Below are 24,993 nucleotides of genomic sequence, written 5' to 3' on the forward strand. Positions count from 1 at the left end.
CTTAGATTATCGTTGAAGATAAAAGGTCTTACCATAAGGGTGGTGGTTTGACAGGTCAATATAGATGCTCAGGTTTATCACCTGTGTGTGTGCGTGTGTGAGAGAGAGACAGCGAAAAATATGCGAGGGATAAAAACGGCAGAAGGTTTCAGATGTCTTTCAGTATACAATGACATATAATCCTGTGAGAGAGAAAAAAAAACACTGGATTGGAATACCAAGTCTACAACAAAACAATGAAAAGCTTCGCCCCCGAGAGACAGACGGAGACACAAACAGTACACAGACACAAAGAAAACGAATTAAATTCTCCGACTCACAGACGCAGACAAATTCGCCGAAAACGGCTCGTCTTTCTTCAGACAATTAGAATAATCGACTATTAGGGTGTTCAGAATGAGTTTAGGGAGGAGCCTAGATGGCGCTGGGCAGTGGCGGGTCTAGGCTATTGTAAACTGGTGGAGATCCTACGTCTCACCAAGTGGGTGTTAAAGGAGGAATGATGCGAAGGGCAATGGACGTGAGGGAAAAGAATAAGAAGGTGTTAGAGGAATACTTTTAATGACAGAGAGAGAGAGAGAGTGGGAGAGAGAGAGAAGAGAGAGAGAGAGAGAGAGAGAGAGAGAGAGAGAGAGAGAGAGAGAGAGAGAGAGAGAGAGAGAGAGAGAGAGAGAGAGAGAGAGAGAGAGAGAGAAAGAGCAAAGGTTACAGTTTCAGTGAAAGGGTCTTAGGGGAGGAATGATGAACAAGAAAGATGAAATAGACGAGAGAAAGAATGGTGTTGAGGATAGGAGGAATATGAAAAGAAAATGCTGTACAAGATATATATATATATATATATATATATATATATATATATATATATATATATATATATATATATATATATATATATTGTGGGAAAAACCTGCTGGGATTGATATAAGAGGAAACTACCAGGGACTTTTACTGAACTAAATTAAAAAATTACTGTCTGCAAATTAATTAAATCTCTAGCTAGGGTTGTAAATCCTAATTCCTCTTTTCCTAATGACAGACTGTGGGCTGTAAGGGACAGGTGGGGTGAATGACTTGTTGATAGAAGTTCCAATCCACCTGTAGACAGGGATCTCACATCAGCTTGTATTTTATACAAGGATAAGATTTGATAAATTCAGTTGTATGACTGAACACTGGCTCTGTTTAAATCAGAGATTTAAACATACATAGTCTAACCTAGCACCATAACTTACAGCCAATAGATTCTTATACTATAAACAACAAATTAAATTGTAAAAGTACAATAAATGACCTTAAATGTAGTCTTAATTCTGTTAAGTAAGTACTAGAAATTATATTCAATTAAATGAACTTATATGATAACTTAAAAATAACTAAGCAAGCAATTGATAACTTAATTTATATATTCAAATATATATGCAGACATATTCAATTTATATGATACAGTTAGCTTGAGTGAATCTCTTCCAAGACTATGGACACTTGTGAGGTTCTTACTTATTGAGGCTGAATACTTTTCTGACACAATGGACACTCATGAGGTTCAGTGCTTGGATAAGATTCACAGCTACACTACAATTTTAATAAACTTACTGATATGTGAGGCTTAGCCTCGCTTTTTAACCAACAGACAGATTTATAGGATATTAAAGCTACACAAGCATACAATTGGCCAATCATATACCAAATAACCTTCAATATACTTCTCTGCCAGTCGGGGTGCCTGTCTGACAAGTTTGCCAGACTGATTAACTCTCTCTTGTTGAGTTTAGGCACGATATTTTGCTACAGCGTTGCTGTATGATGATCTGGTAGCGTAGCTACTTGGATTTTTCTTTAACTGCGTTGCAGAAGAATGATATTTGATAAAGAATAGGAATGAAGGTGGTGGAAACCGCGTCACTGTGATCTCCACTACACTCTTATTTTTATAAATGTTCTAGGATTTTCCTTGTAGATATTGTCCAGGTACTCCCCCAGTTCTAGAGAGTATTCACTGGTGATAAAAAATATTAGATAAGGTGTCCTTGAGCTGGTAATGTTCGCTAAGGATCAGTCACTTGTTCACTCATTTGTAAACAAACGCGGAGTGCCTCGGGCTTTGTTGGTGGGCGCTTCACTCCCCCCATCGCCCTGCCATGCTCTCTGTGCACGGTAGCCTTCTATGAATATTGATTGATTATTTTTACAGTCTAGACTTATTATTGAAATAAGATGTGATTATAATATAATTAGATATAAGATTTAAAGATTATAAGTAGTATTTGTAAGTACCACTGATTCTTATTAAGGATTCGATATTATCCCTACCGGATGTTGAATAAATGTTCCAATAGTTTTTTAATTAACAAATCCTTCTAGAAGCTTCTGGATCCTTGAGAGATCATGTACAAAGTCACATAGGCATCAAAAGGGCCCCTGTTGCGTACGTGTTCATGGTGCCATTGTCATCCAGGATCAAGCTATATAATGAATCTTTAATGATTCTAATATGATTTTGATACGATTTAGATATGATTTTGATATGATTTTGATATGATATAGAAATGATATAGAAATTATACATTTCTTAGATGATTATTAGATATGGTGGGTAAAAATTTCCCACATCTTCCAGAGGGAGAGAACTGGCACAGAGTCCAATACTTAGGACAATAGTAACCATATGTATTTATTTACTCTCCATTGGATTGATAATACAAGTGCAAATTTTGCTTGCACTTTTCTGCTGCTGTCCGTTGTGGACGATTGTGTCTGTTAGGAGTCTGTGGGTCTTGTGGATTTAGAGTGTCTTGAGGTCTCTCAGGATCTAACTGCAGCTGGCTCACTGATTCCATGTGGATGAGTTTGTCCAATGTCTTCAGGGAAGTTGTTCCTTTAGACAGGATTTTGACTATTCTCAAAATCCCCTGACTATCTGGATGGACTGAGACAACTTTACCTAATGGCCAGTCAGCCCTAGGGCCATCACTGTCTACCAAGACAATATCGCCAGGTTGGAGATTAGCTATATTATGTGGGACATTGGCCCCATAGTGATGTTCTCGTAGAGATGTAAGATATTCTTTTGTCCAAATATCATTCCATTTTTGGATTATGCTGGACAGATGTTTATACCCCTGAACCAACTCGCTCTGACCCACATATGAGGGATCTCTGATCTCATCATCCACTAGAGATGGTACTGGAGTCAGAAGTCTTCCATACATTAGGTGGGCAGGACTTAATGGCTCATGTTGAGTAGGATCCTCAGACAAGTAAGTCAACGGCCGGTTATTCACCCTTGATTCTATTTCCGTGATTACTGTCTGGAGTTCTTGAAGATTAATTTTCTGACGGTGTAGAGATTTCCTCAAGGATCTTTTTACAGTTCCTATTAACCGTTCATAAAATCCTCCGTGCCATGGGGCTCTCGGAGGGATAAATTTCCATCTGCAGTGACGCTGTTCCAGTGTGGAAGTAACTGCAGGATGGGAACAGATTTCCCGTAGACATGCTTCTCCAGCTACCAAGTTTGCTCCGTTATCTGAAATCATCAGCTTAGGGCATGATCGGCGTGCTGCGAATCTGCGGAAAGCTTGAATAAATGATTGAGCAGTCATATCGGGTGTTACCTCTAGATGTACTGCCCTGGTGGTAGCACAGGTGAACAGACAGATGTATGCCTTGATAGGTTGCTTATCTGCAGTCCCTGTTAGATATATTGCTCCTGTATAATCTACTCCTGTCGTTTCGAAAGGTTGTAGATGGACCACTCGTTCCTTTGGTAGGGGTGGTGGCCCTAGATAAGAGCAAGTTCTTGCATCGTACCTTCGGCATATCATGCAATTCTTCAAGATTGATTTGACTGACTGTCTTCCCTGAGGAATCCAGTACTGCTGTCTGATTTGTGTGAGTGTGTCTAACACTCCTCCATGTTTGATGATTTGTTGATGTGTATGCAACACAATCAACCTTGTGATCCAATGATTTTTTGGTAAAAGCCATGGATGCACGGTATCTAGATTGATATCTGCGTGTTTAAGTCTCCCTCCACAACGCAGAATGTTGTGATTTTCTTGGTCTATCCACAGACCGAGATTGTGTTTTAACTTATGCGGAAGATTTTCATAGTTATTCCCATAAGTTTCTCTCTGGGCTTGTCTTACCCAATAGAGAAGTGCTTCTGGAAAAGTGTATTTTATACCTTTTTTCCTGAGATAATGAAACACGTTCTGTGTTACATTAATTAATTTGATGAGCGAGGAGTAACGAGTACAATCCAAGACTGATATTTGAGCTTGCTGCCTGGTGGTAGTTATGGTTTGTGTCGTAATGACGTGTGGCTTTTGTTCAGGCCAACTACCATTCACTAACCATCGAGGCCCATGAAACCAAATATCTGCCTTTGCAAACTGTTTAAATGTCATACCTCTTGATAAGAGATCAGCTGGATTATCCTTTGTTGGTACATGCAACAATTGAAAGCCTGCGGAAATTTCTTTAATTTCCGAGACGCGATTTTTTACATATGGAGTTGGACAGTTGTCGTTTCGTACCCATTGTAAGACAGCTTCTTTGTCAGACCATATAATGACATCTTTGATGTTCATGGTAGACAAGACTTGTTTGATATGCACTGCTAAGCGTGTGCCAGTTAGCAGTGCTGTTAGTTCCATCTGAGGCAAAGTCCTCTTTTTTAATGGAGCGACTCTGGCCTTAGAGGTGATAAGATATGATTGATTAGAAGTCACTAAGTAAGCACAAGCTCCAAAAGCTTTGGCTGACGAGTCTGCGAATACATGTAGTGATACTTCTTCATTTTCCTCGACTATGTGTCTCGGAAAGATTATCTTTTCAACTAAAGTTTGTTCTTGAGCCACTTCCATCCAAGCTTTTTGTAACTGGATTGGTAGTGGATCATCCCAACCAACCTTAGCCTTCCATGCTTCTTGCACCAATAAACGCCACTTGATAGTCAAAGGATTTAGTAGACCCAGTGGGTCGAATACTTTGCTAACTTGTGAAAGCAAATCCCTTTTTGTAGTGATGTTGTAATTTACTGGCACGGATTTGATCGTGATTGTGTCCGAGATTAAATCCCAATCCATACCTAACACCTTTTGTGATTCTGGTACGTGATATTCAGGGTAATCTCTTGCTATTTGATTATTCAATGTTGCATTATTAGAGGCCCAAGATTGTAGTGGCATGTTGGCACCTTGTAGCTCCTTGTTGGCCTCTTGATATAATTGTAACAGTTCAGTAGTACTGTTAACTGTCCCTTGAAAATTATCTACATATAGATTTTGACTGATTTCAGTCTTACAGGGACTTGATGATTTCTTCAGATGAGTATCTAGAGTTGCTTGCAATAGAAATGGACTGCTTGTCGCGCCAAAAAGAACTGATGAGAATCTGAAAGTCACTACAGGACTATTGACATCTTCTGGGTTCTCTACCCATAGAAACTTAGTGAAGTCTCTATCTTCTTCCTGTAAGCCAACTCTTAGAAAGGCCTTACTTATATCTGCTGAATACGCATATTTGTTAAGTCTAAACTTCAACAGTATGTCATACAATTTCTGAGTTAGACTTGGACCTGTTTGCAAACAATCATTTAGACTGGTTCCTTGGGGTCCAGATTTAGAGCTACAATTAAAAACTATCCGTAAAGGAGTTGTTTTTGATTCTCTCATTACAGCCATGTGAGGTAAAAAATGGCCTGTTTGCTTATTGTCATGTTTCACGACTTCGATGAATTTATTCTTTAATTGTTGAGCAATAATCTCATGATAGAGTTTTAAATGCTCAGGCCTTTTTCTTAGCTTTGCTAATTGAGATTTAAATTGACTGTAAGCCATGTGATAATTGGTAGGTAAGGTTTTATGGTTGATTTTCCATGGTAGCCTTACCCAGTACTGTCCATCATGGTACTGTACAGTTTCTAAGTATTGATTGTATGCACAGACATCATCAGGACTTGGTTGTTCAGGAATTATTCCTATGGCATCAAGTTCCCACAATTGATGTACAGATTCTAATCCATCATCAATCATGTGGGGGATTTTAAGTGGTGACTGTTCTTTGCCTAGTCATGCCACTATTACAGTTTCTGTATGATGTGATTTTTCAGGAGTTGAAGGTTCAAGATCTAGTATAGGTCCTGTCATCAATATGCCTCCTGCTGATTTGAGTATATTCATACCCATAGATTCTTCTGATCCCAGAATGAATCGATGATAGTAGTCAGCTCCAATCAGGATTCCGATATCCCCTATGTAGTCAGAATCAAGTAGAGGATCTGCTAATTGGATTCCCTCTTCTTTTAGGAATTTAATTGTGGCTGTCAGACCAGTCACTTCCATTTCAGTAGGAATTTTATCAACTACTATGGCTTCTACTGTCCTTTGGGATGTACCTAGACAGACATTGAGTTTTACTACTGGAAAGGTTCTACGACCAGAATTAGTAAAAAACCCTGATATGGAGGTAGATACTTGCTTTGAAGATTTAAGTTGTAAATCTTCTGCCATCTTTTTACTGATAAAGGTTTTCTGTGACCCTTGATCAAAAAAGCCTCTAGTTGGAATACAAATTCCTTGATTGCATAGTTCTAGCTGTGCAGTAGGCAATATGGCTGCTGTAACAATTTCTGTATCCAAGTCGTTGACATTGCTCATTACTGTACAGACTTGTACGGCTGTTGTGGTATTATCATCTTTGGGCTTTGCCTGAGATGCAGGTTGATTATTGGAAGTCTGTGATCTGGATTGAGTGTTAATATCACTACAGAGTGCTGTGTGATGTACACTTTTATGACAATATTGGCAGTTCTGCAATTGAGTGATACACTCACTTGTATCGTGCTTCCGTAGACAACGGATGCACCTGTTCAGAGATTTCAGTCGATCGATTCGACTGGCACGGCCTACATAAACTGTGCATTGATAAATGGTATGTGCTTCTTGACAGAATAAACATTTTGGGGCACTTGTAGCTCCTTTTGTCTTATCTGTCTTAGGAGCTTGGTTTCCTACAGTTCTGTTAACTGTGGGGGATATAGCATAAGAGCCAACATTATTCTGTTTCCCCTTTGCAGAAGAGGAGTTTTGTTGCCTTGATTTTTGACTGCCATTCTGGACATTTTTATTTTTGTCCGTGGATTCACTTTTGGGGATTTTTTCTTGAGATCTAAGTTTTCCTCGGCTTCGTAATCTTTGTACGTAAGCTTGAAGTCCATCAATGATTTGGCTTTGTGATAAGATGTTGGTGTTATAATGAGTGCATAGGCTGTCTATGACCTCATTTGGAAGTTTCCTTTGAATGATTAACTTTATAAGCCACTCTGCATCTCCTACAGGTACTTTTGTACTGAGGGCTTTGATGATTGATTCTATAGACAATCGAAATGATTGTAGTGACTCATAACTTTTATTTGGAGAGGGTAAATCCAATAATTTGTATGAGAGACGTGCAATTGCAGTCTCCTTATCACTGTAGTTATCTTGTAACAACTGTAAGGCATGGTCGTAATCATCATCTGTTAATGACAAATTAGCAATGACCTGCCTTGCCTCTCCCCGTAACTGGCCTTGCAAATATTGAAACTTTGTCGCCTTTTTGAGAGAGGTCTTGGAGTTTATTATAGAATCAAAGTGTCTCCAGAAGGTATCCCAATCGTCTTCATCCTTGCCCTCAAAATATGGTAATTGTACCTTTGGGAGCTCTGCGGCTATATGTACTCACCTAATTGTACTCACCTAATTGTGCTTGCGGGGGTTGAGCTTTGGCTCTTTGGTCCCGCCTCTCAACTGTCAATCAACTGGTGTACAGATTCCTGAGCCTACTGGGCTCTATCATACCTTCATTTGAAACTGTGTATGGAGTCAGCCTCCACCACATCACTTCCTAGTGCATTCCATTTATTAACTACTCTGACACTGAAAAAATTCTTTCTAACGTCTCTGTGGCTCATCTGGGTACTAAGTTTCCACCTGTGTCCCCTTGTTCGTGTCCCACCCGTGCTGAAGAGTTTGTCTTTGTCCACCCTGTCAATTCCCCTGAGAATTTTGTAGGTGGTTATCATGTCTCCCCTTACTCTTCTGTTTTCCAGGGATGTGAGGTTCAGCTCCTTTAGCCTTTCCTCGTAGCTCAATCCTCTCAGTTCCGGGACGAGCCTGGTGGCATACCGCTGAATCTTCTCTAACTTTGTCTTGTGTTTAACTAGGTATGGACTCCAGGCTGGAGCTGCATACTCCAGGATTGGTCTTACATAAGTGGTATACAGGGTTCTGAAAGATTCCTTACACAAGTTTCTGAAGGCAGTTCTTATGTTGGCCAGTCTAGCATATGCCGCTGATGATATTCTTTTGATGTGGGCCTCTGGGGACAGGTTCGGTGTGATATCAACCCCCAGATCCTTCTCTCTATTTGATTCTTGCAGGATTTCCCCTCCCAGATGATACCTTGTGTTCAGCCTCCTGCTCCCTTCGCCTAATTTCATCACCTTACACTTTCCAGAGTTGAACTTCAGCAGCCATTTTCTAGACCATTCCTCCAGTTTATCCAGGTCATCCTGTAGTCTCTGTCTATCTTCATCCGTCTTGATTCTTCTCATAATTTTTGCATCATCAGCAAACATCGAGAGGAATGAGTCTATACCCTCTGGAAGATCGTTCACATATATTAGAAACAGGATGGGTCCAAGTACTGAGCCCTGTGGGACTCCGCTGGTGACATCTCGCCACTCTGATGTCTTCCCCCTCACCGTTACTCGCTGTTTCCTGTTGCTTAAGTACTCCCTTATCCACTGGAGCACCTTCCCTTTTACTCCTGCCTGTTGCTCCAACTTTTTTAACAGCCTTTTATGGGGTACTGTGTCGAAGGCTTTTTGGCAATCCAGGAAAATGCAGTCGGCCCACCCTTCTCTTTCCTGCCTAATTTTCGTTGCCTGGTCATAAAATTCTATTAACCCTGTGAGGCACGATTTACCATCTCTGAACCCATGTTGGTGGTGCGTTACAAAGTTATTTCCCTCCAGATGCTCTACGAGCCTTTTCCTCACGATCTTCTCCAGCACCTTGCATGGTATACAAGTTAAGGAAACTGGCCTGTAATTCAGTGCCTCTTGCCTGTCACCCTTTTTGTATATTGGGACCACGTTAGCTGTCTTCCAACTTTCTGGTAAGTCTCCTGTTTCCAGTGACCTGTTATACACCATAGAGAGTGGCACACTTAGTGCTTCTGCACCTTCCTTTAGTATCCATGGTGAGATTCTATCAGGCCCAACAGCCTTTGTCACATCTAGCTCCAGCAGACACCTTTTGACCTCATCACTGGTGAGGTCAAATTCCTCCAAGGTTTCCAAGGTTGCCGCCTCCTCATTTAGTGCAGGGGCTTCTCCTTGTTCTATTGTGAAGACCTCCTGGAATCTCTTGTTGAGTTCTTCACACACCTCCTTGTCATTCTCTGTGTATCTGTTCTCCCCTTTCCGCAGCTTCATCACTTGTTCCTTCACTGCTGTTTTCCTCCTGATATGGCTGTGGAGCAGCTTTGGTTGGGTCTTGGCTTTACTCGCGATGTCATTTTCAAACTGTCTCTCTGCTTCCCTCCTCACTCTGATGTACTCATTTCTGGCCCTCTGGTACCTCTCCCTGCTCTCTGGTGTTCTGTTATTTCTGTAGTTTCTCCATGTTCTTTTACTCAGTTGTTTCGCTACCTTACATTCCTGGTTGAACCATGGGTTTTTCTGTTGTTTTTCGTTTTTCTCCTTTTGGACGGGGATAAACCTGTCTGCAGCTTCCTGGCACTTTTGGGTGACAATATCCATCATGACCTGCACATTCTTGTCTCTAAGTTCTGTTTCCCATGGTATTCCCATTAGGAAGTTCCTCATCTCGTCATATTTTCCTCTTCGGTAATTCAGTCTTTTCCCCTCCACTCCCATCCTTGGATAGGTTATCCCTACCTCCACCAAGTACTCAAAGGTCAGTACACTGTGGTCACTCATTCCTATGGGGGCTTCAACTTTGACTTCCCTTATTTCTGACTCATTTAGGGTGAATATTAAGTCGAGTCTAGCTGGTTCATCATTGCCTCTCATTCTTGTGGGTTCCTTGACATGCTGGCTCAGAAAATTCCTTGTTGCCACTTCCAAGAGTTTAGCTCGCCACGTATCTGCACCACCATGTGGGTCCCCATTCTCCCAGTCTATCTTTCCATGGTTGAAATCACCCATGATTAAGAGTCTTGAGCCATTCCTGCAGGCAACTGAAGCTGCTCTCTCTATTATATTAATGGTTGCCATGTTGTTCCTATCAAACTCCTGTCTAGGTCTTCTGTCATTTAGGGGAGGGTTGTAAATGACTGTCACTATTATCTTAGGTCCACCCATTGTTATAGTTCCTGTTATGTAATCTCTGAATCCGTCACAGCCCGGAATTTCCCGGGCTGTGATAGTTGTGTGATAGTTGCATTGCTCTGTTGAGTGGATGAGCTCACATTGGATTGGGTTCCTGCTTGAGATATTTGTTTGATTAAATGATCAAGTTGATCTTGGATTTTATCTTCATACATTGTCATTTCAACGACAATTTCCTGAAGTTCCCTTCAGGTTAAATCTGCATTAGCCATTTCTGTTAGATAAATCTCTGCATGGCGTTTGATTTGTTCATACTTATCCACAGCTGCTTTTACTCTGGTATTCAGAATTATTAAATTGGGAGATGGTTGTCTAGCCAACTTTTGACATTTGTCAATCAGTTGAGTTAGGTGATCTTGCAGACCATTAAGTGTCCTCCTATTTCCTGTTTCAGCTGCTGGTGGAACACTGTTAGTCATTTTGACCTTTTCCGAGTTTTGGAGATTCCGAGATTTTTCTCTTTTTTCTGATGAATATGTTTGATGTTAATGTATTTTGATAAATGAGCTTTCCTGTCTACTTAGGTAATGATTCCAAAGATCGTCCTTCATTTCCTCCCTGGAATCTGGTTGTAGCAGGTGTTCAATTATCAAAAGTACTGTAATAATTTGATTTGTGACCCGAATGCACGAATGCACCAAGTTGGTAAATCCTATAATAATTTTTAAAAAATAGTAAATGGCACTATTTTTGCAAAGTTATTACAAAATCTGTTACCATAATAATTGATTGATAAATTACAGTAGAATGTCTACTGGTTTTACCTGTTATAGGGTTTGTACAGTTGATTATGGTTAGATTGTAAAGAATGCTCTTACAGTGATGATAACACTTTTTTAAAGAATATTATGTAATGAGCAGCTCTGAAAATCAGTAGATTAGAGATAATGCTAGATAATACACTTAAATATGCATGTAATGTTACCACAATGAGGTAGGTAATTGGTATTTATGATTAAGATGCAGTTGTGTCTGTGACACTGATATACTTAAGTACTGTGGTTTCTTAACACTGAACAGTATCAGTTTGTTATGAATGCTTACTAGTTAATGGATATGGTGGCTTAAGCCACTGCAAACAATATGTTTACTTAGATATATAGCTATGATAAATATTGGCTGATAGCTAGGTTAGGCTAGAATATGTAAGAATTATTCCAATGTAAAATCAAGAAGTTTCTTATGTATTTGGCACTGAAATATTCGGTAAACGAATGATCATAAATATCTAGGTACAAAGGACCATTGTTATCTAGGTTCGAAGGACCATTATTGTGGGAAAAACCTGCTGGGATTGATATAAGAGGAAACTACCAGGGACTTTTACTGAACTAAATTAAAAAATTACTGTCTGCAAATTAATTCGACTAAAATCTCTAGCTAGGGTTGTAAATCCTAATTCCTCTTTTCCTAATGACAGACTGTGGGCTGTAAGGGACAGGTGGGGTGAATGACTTGTTGATAGAAGTTCCAATCCACCTGTAGACAGGGATCTCACATCAGCTTGTATTTTATACAAGGATAAGATTTGATAAATTCAGTTGTATGACTGAACACTGGCTCTGTTTAAATCAGAGATTTAAATCTCTGTTTAAATCAGAGATTTAAACATACATAGTCTAACCTAGCACCATAACTTACAGCCAATAGATTCTTATACTATAAACAACAAATTAAATTGTAAAAGTACAATAAATGACCTTAAATGTAGTCTTAATTCTGTTAAGTAAGTACTAGAAATTATATTCAATTAAATGAACTTATATGATAACTTAAAAATAACTAAGCAAGCAATTGATAACTTAATTTATATATTCAAATATATATGCAGACATATTCAATTTATATGATACAGTTAGCTTGAGTGAATCTCTTCCAAGACTATGGACACTTGTGAGGTTCTTACTTATTGAGGCTGAATACTTTTCTGACACAATGGACACTCATGAGGTTCAGTGCTTGGATAAGATTCACAGCTACACTACAATTTTAATAAACTTACTGATATGTGAGGCTTAGCCTCGCTTTTTAACCAACAGACAGATTTATAGGATATTAAAGCTACACAAGCATACAATTGGCCAATCATATACCAAATAACCTTCAATATACTTCTCTGCCAGTCGGGGTGCCTGTCTGACAAGTTTGCCAGACTGATTAACTCTCTCTTGTTGAGTTTAGGCACGATATTTTGCTACAGCGTTGCTGTATGATGATCTGGTAGCGTAGCTACTTGGATTTTTCTTTAACTGCGTTGCAGAAGAATGATATTTGATAAAGAATAGGAATGAAGGTGGTGGAAACCGCGTCACTGTGATCTCCACTACACTCTTATTTTTATAAATGTTCTAGGATTTTCCTTGTAGATATTGTCCAGGTACTCCCCCAGTTCTAGAGAGTATTCACTGGTGATAAAAAATATTAGATAAGGTGTCCTTGAGCTGGTAATGTTCGCTAAGGATCAGTCACTTGTTCACTCATTTGTAAACAAACGCGGAGTGCCTCGGGCTTTGTTGGTGGGCGCTTCACTCCCCCCATCGCCCTGCCATGCTCTCTGTGCACGGTAGCCTTCTATGAATATTGATTGATTATTTTTACAGTCTAGACTTATTATTGAAATAAGATGTGATTATAATATAATTAGATATAAGATTTAAAGATTATAAGTAGTATTTGTAAGTACCACTGATTCTTATTAAGGATTCGATATTATCCCTACCGGATGTTGAATAAATGTTCCAATAGTTTTTTAATTAACAAATCCTTCTAGAAGCTTCTGGATCCTTGAGAGATCATGTACAAAGTCACGTAGGCATCAAAAGGGCCCCTGTTGCGTACGTGTTCATGGTGCCATTGTCATCCAGGATCAAGCTATATAATGAATCTTTAATGATTCTAATATGATTTTGATACGATTTAGATATGATTTTGATATGATTTTGATATGATATAGAAATGATATAGAAATTATACATTTCTTAGATGATTATTAGATATGGTGGGTAAAAATTTCCCACATATATATATATATATATATATATATATATATATATATATATATATATATATATATATATATATATATATATATATATATATATATATATATATATATATGTCGTACCTAGTAGCCAGAACTCACTTCTCAGCCTACTATGCAAGGCCTGATTTGCCTAATAAGCCAAGTTTTCATGAATGAATGTATTTTCGTCTACCTAACCTACCTACCCTAACCTAACCTAGCTTTTTTTGGCTACCTAACCTAACCTTACCTATAAAGATAGGTTAGGTTAGGTTAGGTGGGGTTGGTTAGGTTCGGTCATATATCTACGTTAGTTTTAACTCCAATAAAAAAAAATTGACCTCATACATAGTGAAAAGGGCAGCTTTATCATTTCATAAGAAAAAAACTATAGAAAATATATTAATTCAGGAAAACTTGGCTTATTAGGCAAATCGGGCCTTGCATAGTAGGCTGAGAAGTGAGTTCTGGCTACTAGGTATGACATATATATATATATATATATATATATATATATATATATATTATTAGGTCTTCGCATTCATTCAAGCACTTTGGCTTGTAGTAAGTTTCTCAACAAGAATATTATATCCATTCATTTAACAATAGAGGATCGAACTACGGTCATTATATTTACAATGGCGCCACTAAACAGATACTGATTTGCGTCCCTCCCAATAATATGTTCCATAGAGACTTTTGAGACGCACTTCACAACTTTGTTGGGTACGTGGGGCTGTTTTTATAATGTTGTGTATGCTTAGGAGGACGGGCTGCAATCCGTCCTCCTAACAGAACGTCGCATTTTGACGTATACTCAACCTAAGGCTAAAAATTGTCGTACTTGAAAAATGGTAGCGGCTCGCGAAATTGTCATAAAGTCCAGTTTTCTGTTTGGGGTTTTCTCTGTTAGGTTAGGATAAAGAGCATTTTAGTACGACACTTTCTTGACGTTGGGGGGACATTAGGAGGACGGGTTAGGGGTACAATTGTTGACTAGACCACACACTTGAAGGTGAAGGGACGACGACGTTTCGGTCGGTCCTGGACCATTGTCAAGTCAATTGTGAGACTTGAGAATGGTCCAGGACGGATCGAAACGTCGTCGTCCCTTCACCTTCTAGTGTGTGGTTTGGTCAACATTCTTCAGCCACGTTATTGTGACTCATCGCCTGTATAGGGGTACTATATACTAGTTACTATTAGTATAAATAGAAATAGAAATAGTAACTAGGTACTAGTCACTATTTCTAATTTTACGTACGGGAGGTGGGGTTGTTTGGCCAAATCGTACACAAGATAATGCAGCAAATTTGGTTTCCTGTTGAACAAATCCACAAGGGCCGTGACGAGGATTCGAACCTGCGTCCGGGAGCATCCCAGACACTGCCTTAATCGACTGAGCTACGGCAGGGTTGAAATGCCGTTTCTGTGTGTATTGGTTTGCTGTTTGTTAAAACCGAATGTTCCATCTCAGGTTCGATTATGTTAGACTCGGTTTGAGTAGGATTAGTTGGGGTTTGGTGAGATTAGGTAGGTTTTAAGCCCCTGTCGGCGTACTGTCTTATTTATGATTAGAAATCAGTTTCTATCTTCTACGGAGATAAGATGTGCAGAGAGCAAGTACTACAGGAATACTTGACATTTGAGTTTATTTCAAAACAGAATTGTAGCAAAAACAGAAAAAGACGTCAGAAGTTGTGTAGAAGTGACACTGAAACAGTTGACAGAAGAAATGTATATGTTTAGCACTCAAGAGTGTTCGGTAATATGTTTATTGTTTGTGATGTGTCTCTATATATATAAATGAACCCGTTTTACTGAACGGGGTGAGAATAGCTTGAGCCACCTCATCCCTTTGGGTGTATTTAGACCTCAATAAACTAATTTCAATTTCAACAGTTGGCTGAGTATCGCTAGCCATCACCCAATCATCATTCCGGTATGCGTAGCGGAATTTATCCAGGTTACGATGGACTTCAACAGGAATGCAGAGGTGTAATTAATTCTTGACACAAGTAAATTGCTTGATGTATAACATGCAGGTGCACTGCAATTTTTTCAGGATCTCACCCAACCCCCTTGTCTCATTCAGCTCCTAGTCTCATCCCACCCCCTAATCTCACCCAGCTCCTTGTGTATGTCTAATCTGTTATTTTACTAAACCATCCGATGTTTGCAGGTAAAAAAATCCACTTTTAATTCTCGGTGTGATTGCATTAGGAATATTTACTTGCCGGATCCTCTTGAGTAACTTGATTAATCTGTTGAGAGCCTCTTGCAAGTCTGACTGTCACGGTGTCTCTCTCAAGAGCCAGGGAAGGCGTGACGAATTGCTGACTGAGTGTCGGGGAAGATAAATTGCTTTTTTGGTCTGAGGGCGCTGTTGGCTAACTACGGGTATTGCCTCGTTAATTGTCTATTAGGCAATATTACTTGTGCATTTGGGAATGGTTGATGGAGATGGATTTTAGCGCTCTTGGGGGGGGGGAGGAGAAGCGACGTACATGGAGCTTTTTTGATATTTACATAATTAGGTATATGTGGATTTATACAGCTACCCCCCTTAGACTATGTGTATATGTATATATGAGGGGGTTACATAGTATGTATCAAGAGGTTGTTAGCTATGTGGTATGTCAAATGCCCAATTCGCAGGATGGTTAGTTGTTGTTGTTGTTGATTCGCTACCTGGAACAAAAAGTTCCAAGTAGCAAGGGCTATGGCGAGCCCGTAGTTCTCTCTCTATGGTTAGTCGTACAGAGGCATGTAATCAGTATATCACCTTCACTTGCAAACTTTGGAGATATCATAAGGATATCCTCAAGAGCAAGGGGAGTGGATAAATTAATTGCAAAACTTGAGGAATGTCATGCCGTTCAATCTGATGGGTCTGTCAAATGAATTATGAAATGAATATTAAGCAGGGACATGAGCATCGTGAATGAATGATGTTCAGTTTGAACAGAGATAAATATCGTGAATGAAGATTAAATGTTCAAGTCTGAGGAAAAGTGAAGTCTGACGATGCTCAACGGGTGAAAGATGTCCGGTTGAATTTCTTGAATATAATGGAAGAGAGTTGATTAATGAGAAAGGATAGGATTAATTAATTGATCCTTCATCAGGGAGGATAAGAAACTGGTGTGTATTTACTATTTGGGCCTGTAGGATCGAGCTGTTAGCTCTTGGACCCCGCCTTTCTGAACGTCGGTTGTCTAATGTACTGACTCTCGACAGATTTTCTTTTATCTACTACATACATTTCTAAAACAAACACACACACACACACACACACACACACACACACACACACACACACACACACACACACACACACACACACACACACACAGCCAGAGCTCAACCCCCGCAAGCACAACTAGGTGAGTATAACTAGGTGAGTATACACACACATTCCCCAGAGACAGCCCTTAGCAGTTGTCTAACTCTTAGGTACCTATTTTCTGTTAGGTGAACAGCGACGTCAAGAAAAAGAAACCCTGCCCAATTGTTTCTGCCTCTACTTGGTATTCACCCGGGACCATAGGACTACGACCTCAGAGAGCTCACCATTCACAAATCCCTCCCCATAACAAAAAAAAAATCATTCCCATTAAGAAATCCCCTCCCCATTTCTAATTCCCAATCTTCTCCCCCCCCCATTCACAATCACTTCCCAATCCACAACTCCCAATCAACATCGCTCTTCTCCCTCCCCCACTCACGTTAGCCAGATCACAGGGAAGAGTGATTGATCTTTCCTCAAAAAAAACTCACAGTATTGACCTGGTTTCTGGATGACCTGACCTCCGTTAATTTCCATGTTTTCATAGTGAAGAGAAAGCAACGAAGCTGCTCCCTCACACACACACCGGCCTCGTTACTGAAACCGTTGTCAAGTTTGGTATTTACGAATAAGTTTGTGGAACTGTCGTAGGTCTGGTGGAATGGTTTGAGGTCTGATGGAATGGTCCAAAGTCTGGTGGAATGGTCCTGAGTTTTATTCAATTTGGGTGGAATTGGGTGGGTGTGTGGCGATGATAATTTAATAATTGGGGTAATTTAATAATTGAAATAATTGTGGGAAAGTCTGATTAAATTTGGTAAAGTTTGGTAAACACAAGTTATTTTTTTTGTGCGAAGAATGATTAAGTTTGGGGGTTGCTAAAATCTGAATGAGAATCTGTTTTTTGCTTTGTTTATTTAACAATTTAAGTATATCATTGTGATTGGATGGGACAAGTGAGCAGAACACAGATTTGTTTGTGATTTTTTTTAAACACACACACACACACACACACACACACACACACACACACACACACACACACACACACACACACACACACACACACACACATTCTATTCCGAACACACGGAGGAATATTAGGAAGCCGATTGTAAGTACTTGATTATAAGTAACTATCCAATATTGTTTTTCTGACCATAAGTAGTACAGTTAGGTTTGTTCTTGACTCACAAAATGACAATTCCAGGTTCGAATCCCGGTCGGGACAGAAATAATTGGCCGTCTTTCCTTTCGCCTAATGCCGCTGTTCACCTAACAGTAAATAGCTACCCGGTAAGGGATATATATATATATATATATATATATATATATATATATATATATATATATATATATATATATATATATATATATATATATATATATATATATACATATATATATATATATATATATATATATATATATTATAGATATATATATATATATATGCGAACAAGCCTGAATGGTCCCCAGGACAATATGCAACTGAAAACTCACACCCCAGAAGTGACTCGAACCCATACTCCCAGGACCAACGCAACTGGTATGTACAAGACGCCTTAATCCACTTGACCATCACGACCGGACATAATGAGGTGATAGCCGAGGCTATTTGAACCACCCCACCGCTGGCACTCGGATAGTAATCTTGGGCATAGCATTTTACCAAATCACCTCATTCTTTGGGGCACACGTGAGGAACACAAATGCGAACAAGAATCTTGTTCGCATTTGTGTTTCTCACGTGTGCCCCAAAGAATGAGGTGATTTGGTAAAATGCTATGCCCAAGATTACTATCCGAGTGCCGGCGGTGGGGTGGTTCAAATAGCCTCGGCTATCACCTCATTATGTCCGGTCGTGATGGTCAAGTGGATTAAGGCGTCTTGTACATACCAGTTGCGTTGGTCCTGGGAGTATGGGTTCGAGTCACTTCTGGGGTGTGAGTTTTCAGTTGCATATTGTCCTGGGGACCATTCAGGCTTGTTCGCATTTGTGTTCCTCACGTGTGCCCCAAAGAATGAGGTGATTTGGTAAAATGCTATGCCCAAGATTACTATCCGAGTGCCGGCGGTGGGGTGGTTCAAATAGCCTCGGCTATCACCTCATTATGTCCGGTCGTGATGGTCAAGTGGATTAAGGCGTCTTGTACATACCAGTTGCGTTGCTCCTGGGAGTATGGGTTCGAGTCACTTCTGGGGTGTGAGTTTTCAGTTATATATATATATATATATATATATATATATATATATATATATATATATATATATATATATAATATATATATATAATATATATATATATATATATATATATATATATATAATATATGTTGTACCTAGTAGCCAGAACACAATACTTGGCCTTGAGAATGTAAGGAGAGACCTTGCGAAACGCATCACTAGGCGTCAGACGCAAAAAAAAAAAGTAAAAATGAACTTTGGAGAGTTAATTTTTCATCTTCTTGCTTCTGTAAAGAAAAATATAAGGAATATCGAGAAGATCTTACCAGCAGAGCTACACCACCACCACCTCTTCCTTCTCTCTCTTTCCTCATAACGTAATAGTCCTGTGGGAACACTGCATTTGTTATCGTTTCCGTTAGCTTTGTTTCTGTGAGGGCTATTATGTCTGGGTTTTCCTCTAGTACCTATTCTCCAAGCTCATTTGCTTTATTTGTAATCCCATCTATGTTAGTGTACATTGCCTTGAAGCTCACTTTCTTCTGTTTATTTTCTAGTCCCCTTCTTGGTGAGCATTCTGCTGGTGTGGGAAGCTGTTCCCTGGGTGAGAAGATCTGTGAGGTGGTTTGCAGGGTCCCAGAGGATTTTGGGGTGGGGGATGGGGGTGCAAGGGAAGGGGGGGACAGGTAGGGTGTGGGTTAAGGAGATAGGGGGGGACATGGAGGACACGGGATAGGGAGGGTATGGGATGAAGGGGGAGGGGGGACAGGGGGGAGGAAGGTGGGAGGGGGCGACATGGTGGGAATGGGGGAGGGGTGATAGGTTCAGAATGGGGTTTTGGGTGAGCATTTTGGTGGGGGCAGGTAGCGTGAGGGAAAGGGTGTGTGTGTGTACTTACCTAGTTGTGCTTGTGGGAGTTGAGCTCTGGCTCTTTGGTCCTGCCTCTCAACTGTCAATCAACTAATGTACAGGTTACTGAGCCTACTGGGCTCTATCATATCTACTCTTGAAACTGTGTATGGAGTCAGCCTCCACCAAATCACTGCCTAATACATTCCATTTGTCTACTACTCTGACACTGAAAAATTCTTTCTAACGTCTCTAGGCTCATTTGGGCACTCAATTTTCACCTGTGTCCCCTAGTGCGCATACTCCTTGTGGTAAATAGTCTTTCTTTATCTGTGTGTGTGTGTGTGTGTGTGTGTGTGTGTGTGTGTGTGTGTGTATGTGTGTGTGTATTCACCTAGTTGTGCTTGCGGAGGGGGTTGAGATGTGCTCTTTAGGTCCACCTCTCAACTGTCAGTCAACTGTTTCTACTACTACTTTTTTCACAACACACACACACACACACCCAGGAAGCAGCCTGTGATAGCTGACTAACTTCCAGGTATCTATTTACAACTAGGTAACAGGGGCATAGGATGAAAGAAACTCTGCCTATCGTTTCTCGCCGACGCCCGGGATCGTACCCGGGACCACAGGATCACGTGTTCAACTAGCTGTCCGCTTGGCCATCGGCTCTCCAGTGGCAATGTGTGTGTACTCACCTATTTGTACTCATCTATTTATGCTTGCGGGGGTTGAGCTTTGGCTCTTTGGTCCCGCCTCTCAACTTTCAATCAACTGGTGTACAGATTCCTGAGCCTACCGTGCTCTATCATATCTACATTTGAAATTATGTATGGAGTCAGCCTCCCCTACATCACTGCCTAATGCATTCCATCCGTTAACTACTCTGACACTGAAAAAGTTCCTTCTAACGTCCCTGTGGATCATGTGAGTTTCCACCTGTGTCGCCTTGTTCGTGTACCACCAGTGTTGAATAGTTTATCCTTGTTTACCCGGTCGATTCCCCTGAGGATTTTGTAGGTTGTGATCATGTCTCGTGTGTATGTGTGTGTGTGTGTGTTTGTATGTGTGTGTGTGTGTACTCACCTAGTTGTACTCTCCTAGTTGTGCTTGCGGGGGTTGAGCTCTGGCTCTTTGGTCCCGGCTCTCAACTGTCAATCAACAGGTGTACAGATTCCTGAGCCTACTGGGCTCTATCATATCTACACTTGAAACTGTGTATGGAGTCAGCCTCCACCACATCACTTCCTAATGCATTCCATTTGTCAACCACTCTGTCACTAAAAAAGTTCTTTCTAATATCTCTGTGGCTCATTTGGGCACTCAGTTTCATTCAGTGTGTGTGTGTGTGTGTGTGTGTGTGTGTGTGTACCTCGTCGGTATATTTTTATGTATCTTTGGCCTTTGCACTGATAAACATTAAATATTTCTTATAATAACAATGGCATATGTGTATGTCATAAAAAAAATCATACTGGCCTTATGCACGTCCATATGAGCATTCATTTAGGCCCCTTAACTCGACGTTTGGTTTATCCCACAGTGCCAGTTCTGCTTACCTTCACCTTCTAGTGTGTGGTCTGGTCAACAAGTGACTGTAACCAAAAATTAATGAGCAAAATTAGAAAAAACAAACATGACTGAACCAAAAAGCATCCGAAATTGGGTTCCCTAAATAAATGACTCCTATATTACCTCTACATCAGCTGAATCCTGAACAGATAGGGTAGGTACCAAGACACATAGTGGCAGTGGCGTGGGTTGGGAGGGGGCTGTTGCTAGCCAGGTGGGAGCGGCAGTAGTGTCAGTACCATGCCTCTCACTTGGCTCTTGCACCAGGAGGCGAGCAATGAGGTCTGTAGCGGCAGGGGAGACATGATCCGGCGTGATAAATGTTCCTGCCAAAATGTGCCGCTTCAACCCAGCTACCGTGTTTGCCTGAAGATAAAGATCTAAATTAGCATACATATGAATAGCAATGAACAGGATCCTGTGCTGATGTAAATAAATCTAATGTACTGGTTATATTTTACCAAATAACAATGCAGGTAGGAAATTCATTGACATCTGCTTTAACAATCTGATGTTAAATACAATAATAATGCTATCACGCCAAATACAACTTGAAAATGTAGAATGACTGACATTCCCAAGACATTTTTTTTTTTAGGAGTTAGACAATTGTTATATAGTGTAGGGTATGGATATTTACCAGAGTTTACCTGAGGGGCCACTAATACTAGTGGCTTCGATGAGGACAGGAAACTGGCGGCTTGTCAACGCCCCCCCCCCCCCCCCCCATTTGCTCTGATGGTCTTTTCCAGCTGAATTTTAAAACCTAGAAGATTTTTGGCGTTGATGGCTTCAGCGGGTAGGGAGTTGCACGGGTTTATAGCCCTATGGTTGAAAAAGCATCTCTTGTTTTGTGTCCTACATTGTGGCTTGTTGAGCTTGAACCCGTTGCTCCTTGCTCGTGTTACATCTGACCTTTTGAAGAAATTGACCGGATCGAGATCCTGCAAACTGTTCAGTATTTTAAAGGTTTCAATAAGATCCGCCCTGTCATGCATGGTTTGCATGGCATGACAATATAAATGTTTATACTCCTCACACTATGCAATATGGCATGATATATAGACCTATATACAGTAAATGAAATAAACAATATTCACATTTAGTAAACCAATATTATATTATACAATGTATTATCTTAAAATTAACACCAAGAACCTGTATTGATATAGTTCCCAAATTCATTAGCTTAAGTTATGCCCGAAATGCTGTGCATAATTAAAGGCTTTATCAAATAATATTAATAATAATGAACAAATCCAAAAGGGCTTTATTGAGGGTTCAAACCTATGCACTGAGTGTTCCCAGATGCGCCCCAGTCAACTGTACCATGACATGATTAAAAGAATTGCAACCTGGAGTGCTACTACTACCCTCACGAGGATCCTGAAGCTTCCATTTCCACTGAAGCCTAACCGGGGTTTCACACAATTTTCCCCCTATGCACTCGGGCTTTGTCAACCAAATAGTTCTACCCCTGCCTCTACTTCAGTACATAGTGTCGGGGTGTCTCTCTCTAGCTAGTCACCACCAAGTATTAGTAGTAATAAACGTTACTTACGGTAGCCCCCACGGGTCTGCACTCGATCCTCACGGTGCCACTGTTCACCAGGAGAGTCTCTCAGTCCGTCTCCGGCTGGCCTCGTAGCCTAAAGACGAGTGAGAACACGATCACTTCACTTGATCATGTGCCCGTCCCGACAGAGGGCTCTACCGCTCACTATAGGCCGCCAACTGGTGTTTACCGTGTCCAGTAACACCTCAGTGGAATAGTAGTAATATAGTAGTGGCCCCCAGGGAATACTAATCAATTTGGTAACAGGTAAGTATATGTTTAAATCACTCACTCTTAGATAGTCTCAATAGCTACAAGGAAATGGAGGGTTGACACAAACTCGGCGGTGATTTTGTAGTTTACTTAAAAGATCAAAGAATCATAACTCTGCATCAACAACATGGCAAAGGAATAAATGAGCAGCCTTCTCTCCGCCTCTTCACAATTCTGGAACACTGCGGGAATGGCAACACTCCCAGTTGACATGCGTTCCCACGCTCCATGTGCAGTGTTACCGAACGTTCGGTAACTCGCGGGATGCCACACCCACTCACACTCCTCACACTGTTCACTTCCTCACTATACTCACACTATTGGCGTGAGGCGCCTATTATTCTCTCGTATTCACAGTATATCACAAGACTGGCATAATCACAGTTAACCACTAGACATATGAGGTATTATTTAATAACTCCAGTATATATAGTTCACTTTATCAATATTTATAATAACGAGGTAACTCTAGGCACACAGCCTTACACTATTAAATTGTATATTAATACACATAACTTCTGGCACGAACTTATAATATTAATGACATATTAATATAAATGTCCTCGTCACAGTAATCTCTTCATCAAACCACTGGTGCAATCACACACCAAATATATATCTCGTGAGAGCTCTATAGCATCTCCCTTCACAACTGTGTCTTACTAGAAACATAGACATTGGTGAGCCCTGCTCACGACATAGAAGATACTCTGGCTAATCGCTAACTAAAGGGAAATGGGAGGGAAAACTGAATTACCTACTTCCACCATAAACGATGTGGACTCGTCCTCTGTTGAGGGTTGAATTGAAGCTCCTGGTCCCAGCTCACGACTTGTTGTAGGGAACACCCCCACACACACTGATGCTCTTCCCAGGACTTCAACCAACACCCAAAAACGCGTCTTCTCCGTACTGCTTCCCTCTGCAGGCTCCGTGCTCCTCCACAACCTCTTGAAGGGTTGGAGTCGGTCTCCTGGCCGTCGCCTCCTCCTCACAACTACGTCGGCAGCCCTTACTCCCGGCTGCAGTCGTTCGTATTCCCAGCTAGTTTGTTCTTCTCCTTCCTCACGGTGAACTGGCCCAGCCGCTACGTCATCACCCGACTGGTGAAACTGTACAATCGTCCATGACTTCACTGCCCAGGCTTCACTCTTGCTAAGCACCTGTCACTGGAGCACTTGTTGCTCGTTTTCCGTCAATTCCTTCTTCTGTCCGCCTCACGGAGTTCAGGAAGACCTCACAGTGCTCGCAGACCACTAGTGATGCGTATATTCACCGGAGAGGGACGAAAACTGTCAGACTGACAGGACCACCTATCGCACGTCCGCCCTTGACGACGTATCTATCTAACTCCTGGCGCCATGGGGCGCGCCGCCTGGATACCCCCCTTCACTCATGACGTCATACTTGCCAGGGGCGTTTCTCATTGGCTCCCTGAACCACGTCACCGTTCTTGACCAATCTGGTGTCACTGACGTCATAACATTTTGGCGCGTGAACGTAGGAGTCAGCGCCATCTTGGCGCCCAAAAGGGCCTAAGCCACTGGCCAAAACACTCTTCTTTCGTTAATTTCTCGCCATCGCGAGAACACCTCATGCTCCCACATATGACAAATTGTTCTCTGGAAGGCAGAGAGCGTTCGGGTAACGTAGATATGACTCTTACAGCTGATATGACCGAAAAAGTAAGATTAATAATTCTAACACGAATTTTCTCAATATTTCTTTTCACTGTTGATGGTAATTGAAAAATCAATTCTACAAAATTCATTTTTATTTCTAGTCTGACGCGACACTTGAACGCGTTTCGTAATAACTTCTTACGTTTTCAAAGACTTTTAGTT

At 40.7% G+C, this 24,993-nt stretch overlaps 1 protein-coding gene across 1 annotated transcript in view; it reads right to left on the minus strand.

The window, feature by feature from the left end:
• LOC138354984 (histone H1-like) overlaps window positions 1–24,666 on the minus strand; it is a 107,131-nt gene extending 82,465 nt beyond the window's left edge. Inside the window, exon 1 of the mRNA XM_069309688.1 lies at window positions 24,557–24,666. Within this exon, the coding sequence (XP_069165789.1) occupies window positions 24,557–24,666 (110 nt within the window). The remainder of the gene's footprint in view (window positions 1–24,556) is intronic.
• Window positions 24,667–24,993: the final 327 nt, after the last annotated feature.

The sequence above is a fragment of the Procambarus clarkii genome, chromosome 65, assembly GCF_040958095.1.
Source record: "Procambarus clarkii isolate CNS0578487 chromosome 65, FALCON_Pclarkii_2.0, whole genome shotgun sequence".
NCBI classification, from domain to species: Eukaryota; Metazoa; Arthropoda; class Malacostraca; order Decapoda; family Cambaridae; genus Procambarus; species Procambarus clarkii.